The sequence below is a fragment of the Cavia porcellus genome, unplaced genomic scaffold (genome assembly GCF_034190915.1).
Source record: "Cavia porcellus strain 051 isolate PalLab524CR breed Dunkin Hartley unplaced genomic scaffold, mCavPor4.1 scaffold_10, whole genome shotgun sequence".
NCBI classification, from domain to species: Eukaryota; Metazoa; Chordata; class Mammalia; order Rodentia; family Caviidae; genus Cavia; species Cavia porcellus.
The window spans coordinates 6960017-6974651 of NW_026947493.1; the positions used below are offsets into that span (position 1 = coordinate 6960017).

Here is a 14635-nt window from a genome sequence, read left to right on the forward strand (position 1 = left end):
ACGACTGCCTGCTTGCAAGGCAGGCTCTTATGCCGCTGAGCTAAATCCCCAGCCCCAATACTTTGCTTTAAACTCTCCTTGATTTAAGCGTTTATGTTGAGAAGTCTACTGTGACGCTGATGAATTTCCTTTTACAGGAGATTTGTTTTTTTTCTCTAATAGCTTTTTAATTTCTTTTTTTTTTTTTTTTCATTTTTTTTTTAATTTTATTTAAGGAGAAAAGAAAAAAAAAAGCAGGGAAAGGGTACAAGTTATACAGATTTACAGAAAAAAAATGAACAGTAGGAAATCACTAGTTAATGGATTACATATTGTCATCTTAGAAATAATTGTTCAAGTCACAAAATTAAAGCTTGTAAAGTGGACATTCCATCAATGATACTGCAAACAGTTCTGTTCATTGATCCAATAAAACTCTGTGATATCATTTTCTATCTTATACACTTAAATATACACGCAGTTATATAGTTTGGAGCACTTTCTTTTCCTCTCTTTTGTACCATGACTATTACACATTTTGGGTTTCATTGCTCCCACGGTTCTTATTACTTTTTTGGAAGAGAGTAAAACCAAATGTGACATAACAGAACAGAATCGGTCAAGTCAAAAGGGTGGACATAATAGATAATGTAAAAACATAATACAAGGTGATCAACAATGGTTACCACAATGCCTCCCGCTATCTCTAATAGAATTGCCTATATCGTTAGTTATAATACAATTGAACAAAACAGTAAAGAACAAAACCAACAAAACCAAAACATTGGAGACATTGTAGGTCTTCAAAAGTAGATAAAAGTCAACAAGAATGGGCGTCACAATGAATCTCATTATCTTCACAGCTGATGCCCAAACTTTCGAACCTGATACTATCCAGCAAAACAGAATAGGGGAACATCAGTTAAAAACCAGATGGTGAGAGTAATACAGGGCTTTAGATCAAGGTAATGAAAAGTCAAAGTGGGTTACTATAATATATCCTGCTATTTTTTCCCTTTAATTAAAAGGATAAAGATAAAAAAGTAAATAATGGAGTGGAGATTGAGATAAAAGAGGGCATAACAACGAAACAGCGCAGATCAAAACATAACCATTTAAGCAGAATAGTGTTTCACCACCAGATAATCCTAACCTAAAAGTAGGTACCATATTGTCTTTCTTTGAAATCCTTGAGTACAACTTCGTATACTGTAGCATTAAGTATATCAAAACAATGTAAAACCATTCAAGAGAATGACAGCATTGCAGAGTATTTAGAATCGACTAACAGAAAATGAATAATGGTTTCTGTATAATCTCCTTGTCTTTACAAGGTTTTTGCTTATACTATCGTACATAATAAAATCCAGTAAGATACAACCTATTTAGACTATTGGAGACAGAAGGACAAAAGCTAGATGAGACTTCAAAACAAGATGATACTAAATCAGTATTACCTATTAAGATGTCATTTTCTCCAAAATAGCTGTTCCTATCATCCAATCTCTAATAGCTTTTAATATTCTGTTCTTGTGCTGAATTTCTGGAATCTTGACTATTATATGCCTTGTAGTTTTGTTTTGTTTTCTGATTATTCCTAATTGGAGTTCTCACTTATCGGTACATGAAATTCTTTTTCCATGCTAGGGAAGTCTTCTATTACTTCTGTAAAAAAAGTTTTTATGTCCTTTGCACTGTTTTCTGATTTTGCATTAATTTTAATTAATCTCATCTTATTCTTCGTATCATCTTACAGCTGCTAGATTGATTTTTTTTTTGTGGTCCCTTACTATTTTTCTAAATCATATTTTATTGGTACATTTTAGATATATATGACAATCACATTTATCATAGAGAATTTGTACCTGTACATGATATAACTTGATTTTTTCTTCCCATTCCCTGGTCCCTTGCTATTTTTTTTTTTTTTTTTTTGGTACTGGGGATTGAACTCATGACCACCTGCTTGCAAGGCAGGTGCTTATGCTGTTGAGCTAAATCCCCAGCCCCGATACCTGTTAATTTGCCACCTGGAACCATGTGTATAAGTTTATAGGTATATAAAAATTCTTTAAAAAATGATATATAATAAACATTCACTGTAGAGTAATTTTCTCATCAGGGGAGAAGGTTTAAAAAGGATAAGAGAAAAAAGGAAAAAATAAAGAAATAAATGAAGACAAAGAAATTAGAGGCAAGACTGAAGAACAAAGGAAGATTGCCCAAGCTTCTGGAAACTGCCACAGAAGATAAGGGAAAGAAAGAAGGAAAAAACCAAAAACAAGAGCAAAACAAAACAAAATACTAGAAACCATTTTCACATTCATGAAAACACAAAAACAAGAAAAGAAAAAAAAAGCAAAGGAAAAGAGATTTCTCTGTGATTTCAAATCTGTGGTTATTTTCTGGGGTCTATAGGTTTTTGTTTTGTTTTATTTTGTTTTCTTGGGTACTGGGAATTGAATTCAGGACCTTGTACTTGTCAGACAAGCTCTATGCTGCTGAGCTACATCCCCAGCCCCTTGGGTCTACAGTTTTGTGGTGATGTCCAATTCAGAGTGCGTCTTTGCTATCAGTGCGAAACAGAGGAGGCAGCTGGAGCCCAGATCTGTGCTGCGTGATCCCAGCAAGCCGTAGCAGGCTTAAGGCTGGGTGCTGATTCTGATCCTCCCTATGCTGGAAGTTCTGGCTCTCCTGGCCTCTTCCTGTGGGGTTGGGGCCTGAGTTGTTCACCCGTGATACTCTGGTTGTCTCTTGCTGGCCTGACCTCAGCTCCCTAGCCCTCAAAGTCTCTGGCAAAGTCCCAGTTCAACTTGGGATCCCTGAGATGAAACCAACTCACAGCAGCTCTGAGCCCCAGGTTCAGTTGGCTCCTCTGTAAAAGAGCATCTGGCCAAGTGCCCTCTCCAAGTGGGCACAGCATTCACCCAGACTGCAGCCACTCCCCAGCACTGGGGTGCCCAGCAGCCACTGCTCTGCTGACTATTGTGTTTCTCCCTGCAGTCCTCTGGAGTTCCCTTCTCTGTGTCTCCATAAATTCAGTCCTTCTCTCTGGTGCTGGCAGCTGGGAGCTGCCCTCCTTTTCTGTGTTGTATTCTGTCTCTTCATTTTCATTCTGGGCTCCAGTTCTCCCTTCTTTCCCAGGGGTCCACCTCCCTTGCTCTTTTCTCACACAACTTGTTACTTTCCAGTGTCAGGATTCTGAATTTTAGAGAGCTTGATTTGTTGCTGTTCACCGCTCTGACAGCTTCCCTGAAGTTGAGCCAGGATCTTGCTCTCGTGCCCCAGCTACCCTTTTACTTGCCATTCTCCTTCCTGAGCCTCCCAAATGACTAGAATCACCCAAATAACAGGTATTCACCAACTGAGCCCAGGTTGATCTGTTTTCTTGGGATAAATTCCTAAGAATAGAAATAATGAGTTAAGTAATTTTTTTGTTTTATTTTGCTTTTTGAGGCAGTGTCTTGCTGCATAGTCCAAGCAGAACTTAAACCCATTTATATAGCTTAGGCTGGCCTCCAACTGTCTTCCTGTTTTAGCCTCCCAAGTGCTAGGATTACAATGCCTGGCTATGATTATTACCATTTCAGGCATCTGAGATGTATTTATCAAATTACTGCATCAAATTATTGTGCTGGTCTATAGCAGTATTAGCACTGTAACTAAAACCTGCTCCTGGTTAAATTTTGACATTATATTTTTGTTGTCATAGGAAAGTATACTTTTTTATATTTGATGAGGTTGAGGGCTTTGGTTTGCTTTGGTTTGAAATGGGATCTCACTGTGTTGCCACGGCCGGCTTTGCATCCCTGGCCTCAGTGATGCTCCCACCCTGACCCCCAGGTGACTGGGAGTACAGGTGACTGGAAGTGCAGGTGCCTGCCGCCAGCCCTTCTGAGTGGACTCAGGAAACTTCGCGTTACCTCTGAACTTTTTTTCTTTATATGTAAAACTATTTGATAGGATTATTGTGATAATTAAATACTTTGTATGAAGTGCTTTCACAGTTAAGTATTTATTTTTCGTGCCTTTCCTGAAATTTCTTTCCTATTAATTTTTAGTTTTCATATATAGCAGTATATTTAAAGGTGATAGTCCTACTCAGTGAAGTTTTCTTATTTGTAAGGACTTTTTCTTTTTCTCTTTTCTTTCTTCTACCTTTTTTGTGGTGCTGGGTGACACACCCCAGGTCTCATGCCTGCTGGGCAAATATTTACCACTGAGCCGCCTCAGCAACCCTAGAAGATGTCATGTGTTGTTTTATTAAATGCTTTGGTCTCCTTAGCGATCTGGATTTCTGTAACAGAAGAAAAAGGCCCTAGTATTTTTTTTATGTCCTCTTAACTGTCCGTACCACTCAATGTGTTGTAGGTTAGATCTGACATCTGTGCTTGGTTGCTTTCTGTTGAAATGAAAGTTCCAGATCCTTAGACCAGACCAGATCTTCAGCTGTTTTGTTCTCTGTTACACAGTAACACAACTAATTGGTACTGGATGCTGATACTATTTGACTTCCTTATTGAATTTCAGGGGCAGAAAATTCTGGAAAGGTGGATATCTCTACTAAGGACCTCCTTCCTCATCAAGAATCTCGAATGAAGTCTGGCCTGGAGAAGGCTATCAAGCATAAAGACAAACTGTTGGAGTTTGACAGAACTAGGTACAATAGAGTTAGAATAACAAGTACTAAGAAATTATACTAACCCACGGATTCTAGCTATTAAAGCATTATTTTGGGACTTATTGTCCTCTGGGGTTGGAGTGTGACGAGCAGCTAGATGCTCTACATAGCAAGCCTATATCTTATTTTTGTTTGTTTTGTTTGTAGTGCCGAGGGTCTACCTAAGGTCTTGTGGTTTCTAGGCAAGTGCTCTACCCCTGAGCCACATTTGCAGCCCTATTACTTATTTTTTTGGGAGTGGGTCATAAAGTGACAGGGTCTCACTATATAGTTTGGGCTGGACTTGAACTCACTATGTAGCTCAGGCTGGCTTCAAACGTGTAATGATCCTCCTGCTTATACTTTGTGTTTTATACATGTTAGAATCAGATAAGCCCTCTCACTAAGAGCATATTATCCTGTAGCTATATTTTTTCTCCTTGGCAATTACTAATATACCCTCTGGAGAGTTGATTTGGGTTGACATATTCTCCACTTGTTTCAGCTGCAACCCTATACTTCTTTAGACAACAGTTACTCATTGCTTGATAATGGGACTGTGTTCTGAGAAATGTGTTATTAGGGAAATTCATTGCTCAGACACTGCAAGGTCTGCTCCCACTGCCTAAGAGATACGGTGTATATATTTACAGCACAGCCTATTGTTCTTAGAGCCATGATGAACGAAACAGGATTAAATCAAGTTCAAGGGAAATGATGCAATCCAGAGATACTGTAAACTTCAGGTGCAGGAGGTGGCTGGTGGTGTGACATAGCACACTATTTACAGCAAACGTCTATTTAAGTAGAGGTGGCCTACTGTAAAATAATGATAAAGGAGGAGGGTATAGCTCAGTGGTATAGTGTGGTTAGTATGTTCGAGGTCCTGAGTTCTATCCTCAGCACCAAAACCTCACCCTAAAATAACGACAAGAAGTGTAATCTAGTAAATACATACGGTTGTAACAGGTGTTTATTAGCAGTATCAATTATGGACTGTGCATAATTGTGTGTGCTGTAATTTTCTATACCAGACAGTCCAGTGTGTTTCTTTATACTACCGTCACCACAAACTTGAGTAGTGTGCTGTGGCATGATGCCACAACATTAGCAATGTTTCTTTGTCATCGTCAACTCCATCATGATCTTAAGAGGCCACCATTGGATACATCGTGAAGCACTGATTGAAACATCAGTGCGTGGTTGATGACTTGTTAGAGTCCCCTTCATGAGCAGACTTCTGGACTGGGCCCTTGAGAATTCCCTAGAAATTGCCATGCTGAGCGTGCTTGGATTGCCGGCCGTCAGGAGTCTGAGGCAGGAGGATGAGAGTGTGAGGCCAGCTGGGACCACACAGTGAGTTGAAGGCTGTCCTGGACTACACAGCAAGACTATCTCACAAACCAAAAAAGAAGGAAAGGAAAGAAAAAAAAAAAAAAAACCTCCTTCCAGGAGAGCATAAGTAACACCATACTGGAGCGTAAGCTCTTGGTAAAGTACATCTGCTTCTTCCAAACCATTTGCCATGCTATGAATATGTGATATGTAATTTATACAGCCATTCCTTACAAAATAGCCCTTTAAGTATCACATTTCAGCCTACTCAGGAAAAACTAGAAATGCAGTGCTTTTCTTGATAAACAGAAACTGGGAAAAGGTCTCTCCCTGTTGATGTCCCTGCTTTGTTAGGCACCAGTTTCTGTACTTAAATTTGAGACTAGTCTTACTGGTTTATGACATTAATTTCCTTCTGGGACCCTGCCTTTTTGTTTGTTTATTTGTTTTTAATGGTACTGAAGATTGAATCTAGGCCCTTGTGTATGTTAGATAAGTACCATTGAGTTCATTCCTAGCACCTTTTATTTTTTGATTTTAAAAAATCTTTGCTGGGGCTGGGGATTTAGCTCAGCAGCATAAGCGCCTGCCTTGCAAGCAGGCAGTCGTGAGTTCAATCCCCAGTACCGATAAAAAGGAAAAAGACAAAAAAAAAAAAAATCTTTGCTGTATTGGGGATTGAACGCCGGGTCTTCCCATCAAACTACATCCTAACCCTTTTTGTTTTGAGATAGAATTTTGCTAAATTGCCCAGGCGAGGGTTGAACTTGTGATTCTCTTGCGTCAGCCTCCAAGAGGGCTAAGAATACAGATGTGTTCCACCATGCCAACCAGACCCTTTTTAATTTTGTTTTTTTTTACTTTGAAACGGGCTGGACAAGTTACTTAGTTGGCCTTGAACTTCCTTCCTCAGCCTCCTAAGTACCTGGGATTGCAGGTGTATTCCCCCAAGCCTACTTCCTCCTGAGCCCTCTGAAATGTTCCACTCTATGACAACATCTTTTCATTCCAGCTAGGTCCTATAAAACTGAAATCAATATATGAATCTCATTTCGGGATTTTCCTCATGCCGCTTTAGGAGTAAACAGTTAAGTAAGCAGATTTCAGAGTAGAATCCCAGTGAGCAGATAGGCCAATCTAGATTGTAAGACTGAGATGGTGAGTAAGATGCCAGAACATCAAGTCAGTTATCAGAAGGTGATGGCTGGACTAGTTAGGAAGATAAAATTACAATAGATTGGGGCTAGGGATTTAGCTCAGCGGCATAAGCACCTGCCTTGCAAGCAGGCGGTCTTGAGTTCGATCCCTGGTACCGATAAAAATGAAAAAAGACAAAAAAAAAATTACAATAGATTGTGGCTCTATGTCTTTTTCTGCCTTAGGTTGAGAATCTGTAGTTCTAAGAGCTGAGCTGAGCCTAGTAAGATGAGATTATGAGAACTAGGAATTAGGTGAGAGTGTGAGTTACCTCAACACTTCCATCCATATTTAAAACCATGTGACCGAACTGTCATGTGTTCCTTTTTCTTTTTATCTTAGCATTCGAAGGACCCAAGTCATTGATGATGAGTCAGATTACTTTGCCAGTGACTCTAACCAGTGGTTGTCCAAAATTGAGCGGGAAACCCTGCAGAAGCGAGAACAAGAGCTAAGAGAACTTCGGCATGCCTCTCGGCTTTCTAAGAAAATCACCATTGACTTTGCAGGCAGGAAAATCCTGGAAGACAAAAATCCATTAGCAGAGTATCATAGCAGGTGAGTAAGTGGCATCACAGAATGTCTAACAAAAGCAGGTTGATGTGAAAGGTTTTTCTTTCTGATGGGCTTGTTTGGGTTGATTTTAAAAATAATCATTCTTGGCTTGGAGACACATGCCTGTAATCTTGGCACTCAGACAGCTGAGGCAGGAGGATCACCATAAGTTTGAGACCAGCCTTGGCTGCTACATAGAGTTCAAGGCCAGCCTGACTATGCGGTGACCTTGTCTCAAAAAAAAAAAAAAAAAACCCAAACAAACAAGAAATTTAAAATAATTATGATTTAAACACTACAAAAAAGTAAACATTTTTAAAATATTTAAGTTTAAGAATGTAGTTCAGTGGTAGAGTACTTGTCTAGCACACATGAAGATTTGGATTTGATCCCCAGCACCACAAAATAAAAATAAGAAAAACAACGTTGATTTGGATTGCAAAATATAATGGCAGCTGAGAAAATTTTGAAAATGAACTTTGAAAGGAACTTGGCCTTTAGCTATACTAAATAATTACTGTTACTTATTTTTTTTTTTTTTTTTAACTCTTTACAATAAGACACAGTTTGCCTACAGAAACTGGGCTGTGAGCTGGCTGTGGTGGCACATTCCTGTACTCTGGGAGTCTGAGGCAAGAGGATGAAAGTTCAAGCTGGGAAATGTACCAAGATGTCCCATACACTCCCAGTGCCCCCTACATACAGCCACCTCCATTGTCAGCATTCCCCACCAGTTTGGTACGTTTACTGCAGCTGAAAGAGTTACAGTGGTTACTGTGACACATCACTGCAGAAGACCATAGCTGAAAATCAGATTTCACTCTTTTCATGCATTTTATAAGTTTGGAAAAAAAAATTCTGTGGTACTGTGAGCTTTGGACAGATTTATAATGATGGCAATTTTGAGAAACAGCATAATAAAAAGCTTCTAATAACAGAGAAAGAAGAACCCAACCTTGAATTCAAGTTACATTTATTAGAAATCCCTTAAACGCATCATTAATAATGATGTACCTATAATTATGGTTTTGATGTTTCAGTTTTTATCTCGAGGCAGGGTCTCACTAAGTCACTGGGTTGTCCAGGCTGGCCTCATTGCCATCCTGCCCCTCAGCCTCTCAGATTGCTGGGATTACAAGTATGTGCTACAAGACCTGGTTGATGCATATTTTTTGGGCGGGGAGGGTACCAGGAATCACATTGCAGACCTTGTGCTTGCCAGGCAGGCACTAGTGCATACGTGTGTGTGTGTGTGTGTGTGTGTGTGTGTGTGTGTGCATACTTTGTGACTTGACAGTTACATGTCATGTATTAAGGTGACAATTTCCTTTTTCCCTTGTCATCAGTTTTTTAAAAATACTTGCTTTTATAATCCAAGAATAATTACACTTCTTCATAATTTTCAGTTATATTTCTTTGCTTTACATATGTGCTAATAAATCTGGATGGTTTTGTTTTGTTGATATTGAGAATTGAACTCAGGACCTTAGGTTTGCCAGGCAGGCTCTTCCTCAGCCCTACTCTGAGTGTCTTAGAGTGTATTTATTAACTATTTGTATTGTTTCTTTTGTGGGTTCTAGAGTTGTGGATGAACTTAACCAGTATACTGTATCTCAGAGCTATCCCCCTTTCAGAGCCCACTGTTCTCACTCTAGTTTCATCTCAAAGTCTTGTACTTTTTTTTAGCTTCTGTCTTTGTTTCTATCTTTTCCTCCGTTGGAAATCTTTCCCCAAATAACTCTCTCAGTGTCTGTCTCTCCCTTGAACACACATGGTGTACCACATGAATGATAGGATCATAACCACCAGATGGATAGTGTGTGTCTCGTAGTAGCTATTGCACCCTTCGTTCATCACCCAGATAGCTGTCTTAAACCTGCCACATAGATTCAGAGCATCTTAAAGTCTGAAACCATGTCCTCCACCATACATTGCATTGCATTTAAGGGATTTCTAATAAATGTAACTTGAATTCAAGGTTGGGTTCTTCTTTCTCTGTTATTAGAAGCTTTTTATTATGTTGTTCCTCAGAATTGCCATCATTATTCACAAGTGATTGTCAAGCAGCCAACAGAAGTGTGGAACACAGCAAAAAAATACTATTGGAGAATAAAATGGAGTAAAATAGAGTTCCTGTAGGTTCTATCCTCACGTTTTATTTTATTTATTTATTTATTTATTTTGGTCTTTTTCCTTTTTATTGGTACCGGGGATCGAACTCACGACTGCCTGCTTGCAAGGCGGGCGCTTATGCCGCTGAGCTAAACCCCCAGCCCCTGCATATTAGTTTTATAGACTCTTGAGTTTCAGTGTGACCTTTTCGTGCATGTATATAACATAATTTGACCCTATCCATCCCCTGTGTTATTCTCCCTTACCCCTATGATGGCTTAAAAGCCATAGGATTCCATAATCTTTGAATGAAAATAATCACATTATTTTGTGGGTTTAAAGTCAAATATCAGCACCAATTGCTAGGCATGGTAGAATAACCTGGGATGTATCCATCTACTGTTAGATAGTGGGTGCTACAGGCCTCCCAGGAAGGAGTGAGCACTTGTGTGGGGCACTCAGGGGCCTTTTCAGAACTTGTCAGCATGGAGGAGCAGCAGAGGCCTGGAGGAGGCAGCAGCAGCTGTGTAGGGGTGCTGATTAGCTAAGTTGCCACAAGGTGCTCTTCTGTGGGTCAAACTATTTCTAGGCAGCTTTTCCAGGATGGTTTATTGATCTTGTTTAACAAGTTGAATGACTTCTCTTCCTTAGGATTCTTGGTGCAAGGAGAAGAAAGGTAGGGTGAGGGGGCAGGATCTTTGTTTGTGAGCACCCCTTTGAATGCCAAGTTTCATTAGTACTGAAGGGTTTTAAGTTTGTGGTGGTAAGCACAGAATGTGATCAGTTATGGCATCCTTTGGTTTGTTATCATAGACTAGATGAGACCATACAGGCCATTGCCAATGGAACCCTGAACGAGCCACTGATGAGATCCGACAGATCTTCCGAAGAGCCTTTGGGAGTTCTGGTGAATCCCAACCTGTACCAGGCCCCTCCCCAGGTTAGTGCACCTTTCTTCTAATTCATAATGAAATTGGATCCCAAATATTTTTCTGGTTTGATTCACAGTCTGTTTCATAGTCTGCTCTGTTTCTGGTCTGTTTCAAGTAGACAGCAGTCTACTCTCAGCATATCCACAAATCCTTCCCTCTGGCCAGTTTTGCAAGTTATTTTTGTGGCACTTTTAACAAATCGACCTGTTTATCTTCTGAGTTATCTTTTTTTTTTTTTTTTTTTTTTGGTACCAGGGATCAAACTCACAACCATATGCTTGCAAGATAGGCGCTTAGGCCGCTGAGCTAGGTCCATAGCCGTCTTCTGAATTATCCTCTGACAGGTTTTATTAAGTACTGTAGTGACGCTGGGCAAGGTGGCTCACACTTGTAATCCGAAGCACTCGGGAGGCTGAGATGGGAGGATCTTTGTGAGTTTGAGACCAGCCTGGGCTACAAAGTAATGTCAAGGCCAGCCTGAACTGCATAGTGAGACCCCATCTCAAAAAAGATAAAAAAAGAAGTACCGTAGTGACTTAGTAGGACTAGGGAGATGTGGCTCAGTGATAGATAATTTGCCTAGCAATGTGAGGGTCTGGGCTCAATCTGTAATATCACAGTAGAGAGAGAGACAGAGAATTTCTAAGCAGATATGTTTGGAAAGGGAATTCCAGGTGTAAGATACAATATGTGCAGAGGCTTATAGATCTGGGAGAGTCACAAGTAATTAAATACCATTAGGGATCAATAGGTATATTAGTTTCCTAGGTCTGCCAAATATTCAAAATCAGGATGTCAGCCAGGCAACATTGCCTCTGAAATTCTGCAGCAGAGTATTGTTTCCTTGCCTCTTCTGCTTCTGGTGGCCCTAGGTATCACTTGGCTTATAGCTACGTGACACTAATCCAGTGACCTTGAAGCTTTTAGAGCTTTCAGTGGTACGAACACTGCAGCATGCATGCCGTGGGCTCACCACCACTGTCCTAGTCTGTGCCTCTGACTTCACATGATCTTCTTCCCTGTATGTCTCTGTCTCATGTCCTCTCCATTTTATAAGGACAGCAGTCATTAGATTTAGGATGTTTTCATTTAAAATGATTGCATTTGTAGAGACTGTAGTTCAAAATAAGGGTCATAACCCTAGAATGTAGGTAGACAAAAAGTTTGATGGTATACTGCTCAACCCAGTACAGTAGACAGCACCTGATCATGAAAGCCCTTAGGTTGCACACTAAAGAGTTTGGTTTTATCCTAAAGTTGCATAGAGAGGTCCTTGAAGGATTTTAACAGATTTGCCTGACTTCCATTCGTACATAGAGGACAGATTAAAGGGAAACATAAGACTAGCAGCAGCAGGATTGCTAAGGAGGTTATTGTAGCAGCACAGTAGGGCGATTTTATATATATGTATATATATATATACATAAATATATATATGTATGTATGTTAGGATTATAGCACCAGTAAGGCAAAAAAGAGTTATTTAAAGACTAAAAATGTCAATGAAGAGACTGGGTAATAGGTTCTGAACAGTATATTGAAAAATGATTAATGAGGGATTAATATAGGTAGGTGACTATGTGATTAGAGTCAAGAGCTGTAGTAGAACTAAGGATTTGGGGCCTGGGATATATCTCAGCAGTGTAAGTGCCTGCCTGGCAAGTATGAGGTCCTGAGTTCGATTCCCAGTACGAAAAAAAAAAAAAAAAAAAACAGAACAAAGGATTTGGGATGATGATTGTTCAAATCTCAATATTTTTATAAGATTACTTGCTTCCTCCAAATTGGAGCAAGTTTTCCTCTACATAAGAGCATCTATCCTTATTTCATATTTACCCAGTTTGCCTTATGTTATGGACAATTACTTTTGTGTTTGTCTTCTACTATTATTGTAAGTTCCTTGAGAGCAAGGACAGTATATTTTGATATTTATTTATTTTAATTTCTTTTTATGTTTAATATCTCCCTAGTTATATGCTTTTCACCAGTTAAGTACTCAAATGTTTTTTTTTTTTTTAAGATATGACACAATTGATGAGAATCATAAAATTTTATTGAGGAAACATTCTTTTTTTACTTTTTTTTGTCTTTTTTGAGACAAGGTCTTACTATGCAGTTCAGGATGGCCTTGAGCTCACTTTGTAGACCAGGCTGGTCACTCACAAGAATCCTCCTCCTCCCGAGTGCTAGAATTACAGGTGTGAGCCACCATGCCCAGCTTATTTCGGAAACATTCTAAAAGATTCTTTTAGTATAGTCTCATCCTTTTGTGGTAGGAAAAACAAAAGCTTTTGGGATTACATGATTGCTAGGATTTCCAGGCTGTCAGTCTACCATGCTAGCAAGGTTTTCTCAACTAATTGTTAAACCTTTAAAAATTTAAGTCTTCCAGTCACAGTAGCCTTTTTTTTTCCTTACTAACTTTGAAGCACTTGGTCGTCTTGTTTCATCTACCTCTGAGTGAACTGTTGCCATGACTCTGTAATTTCCTGTCCACTGTGTGTGACAGAGGGAGCTTTGTTTCTCAGCAGCTCCATCTTCTCTTTTGGGGAAAAATTGTTCCTTTCGGGGAAGCAGAAGACTTCATACATCTGGCAGTGGATCCGCTGTTCCTAACGGCATCCTCTTTGTTGTGGTAACAGACATGTGACTCTGCTCTAAGCACATAAAGAATTACAGATCAAAATGTCAAACTTTCATTTGACTGATAGCATTTTCTTGGAAAATTATTACAATACAGTATGGATCACTAGTAAGTATAAAGTGGAACAGTTGTAGCTCTTTAGGTCTGATTGTTTTATATATATATATATATATATATATATATATATATATATTTTTTTTTTTTTTTTTTTTTTTTTTTTTTTTGTCTTTTTCCATTTTTATCGGTACCGGGGATCAAACTCATGACTGCCTGCTTGCAAGGCAGGTACTTACGCCGCTGAGCTAAATCCCCAGCCCCTGTTATATTTTTCTTAGAAGTAGGAGGCATTGTGTTAGAAAGGGGTGGACCCTAGGATCAGTGGAACAGATTTGAAGATGCAGAAACAACTCCAGACACACTTAGCTACCATTTTTTTTTTTTTGGTACCCGGGATTGAACTCATGACCTTGTGTTTGCCAAGCAGGCACTTACACCACTGAGCTAAACCCCCGGCCCCAGCTACCATATCTTTGACAAGGGGACCAAACACATTCACTGGAAGAAAGATAGTCTCTAATAAATAGTGCTGGAAAAACTGGCTCTGCACATGCCGAAGATTAAAATTGGACCCATATCTTTCATCAGGCACTAAACTAAAGTAGAAATGGATCAAAGATCAAAATATTAAAACAGAAACATTAAATCTGCTGGAAAATAGAGTAGGTAAAACTCTTGAAGACATTGGTATAGGCAGAGACTTTATGAATAAAACCCTGATCACACAATGGGATCTCATCTTATGAAAGAAACCACCAACAGAGTGAAGAGACAGCTCACAGCATGGGAGAAATGTTTCCAGCTTGTCCTCAGACAAAGGATTACTATCAAGAATATACAAAGAACTAAAAAAAAAAAAAAAAAAAATTAGATCTCCCAAATTTGTGTTTTTTTTTTTTTTTTTTTTTGGTCTTTTTCATTTTTATTGGTACCGGGGAGCGAACTCACGACTGCCTGCTTGCAAGGCAGGTGCTTATGCCGCTGAGCTAAACCCCCAGCTCCTGACCTCCCAAATTTGAAGACGCAATTCAAAAATGGGTATCTGAGATGAATACGTACTTCTCAGATGAAGAAATACAAACAGCAAATAAGTATATGAAAAGAATGGTCAACATCACTGGTCATTAGAGAGGTGCAAATTGAAACAACACTGAGATTCCATCT

General features: G+C 39.2%; 1 protein-coding gene across 6 annotated transcripts in view; it reads left to right on the plus strand.

Annotated features, from left to right (window-relative positions):
- The window catches only part of Trip4 (thyroid hormone receptor interactor 4), a 66088-nt gene that overhangs the window by 13757 nt on the left and 37696 nt on the right, over nucleotides 1-14635 (plus strand). For all 6 annotated transcript variants that reach the window (XR_010050047.1, XR_010050048.1, XM_063256958.1 and 3 more), the window contains 3 exons: nucleotides 4510-4639; nucleotides 7514-7729; nucleotides 10652-10778. Coding sequence is in view for 4 of the 6 variants with exons in the window: in XM_063256958.1 (XP_063113028.1) it covers nucleotides 4510-4639; nucleotides 7514-7729; nucleotides 10652-10778 (473 nt within the window). In the remaining 2 variants the exon portion in view is untranslated. The remainder of the gene's footprint in view (nucleotides 1-4509; nucleotides 4640-7513; nucleotides 7730-10651; nucleotides 10779-14635) is intronic.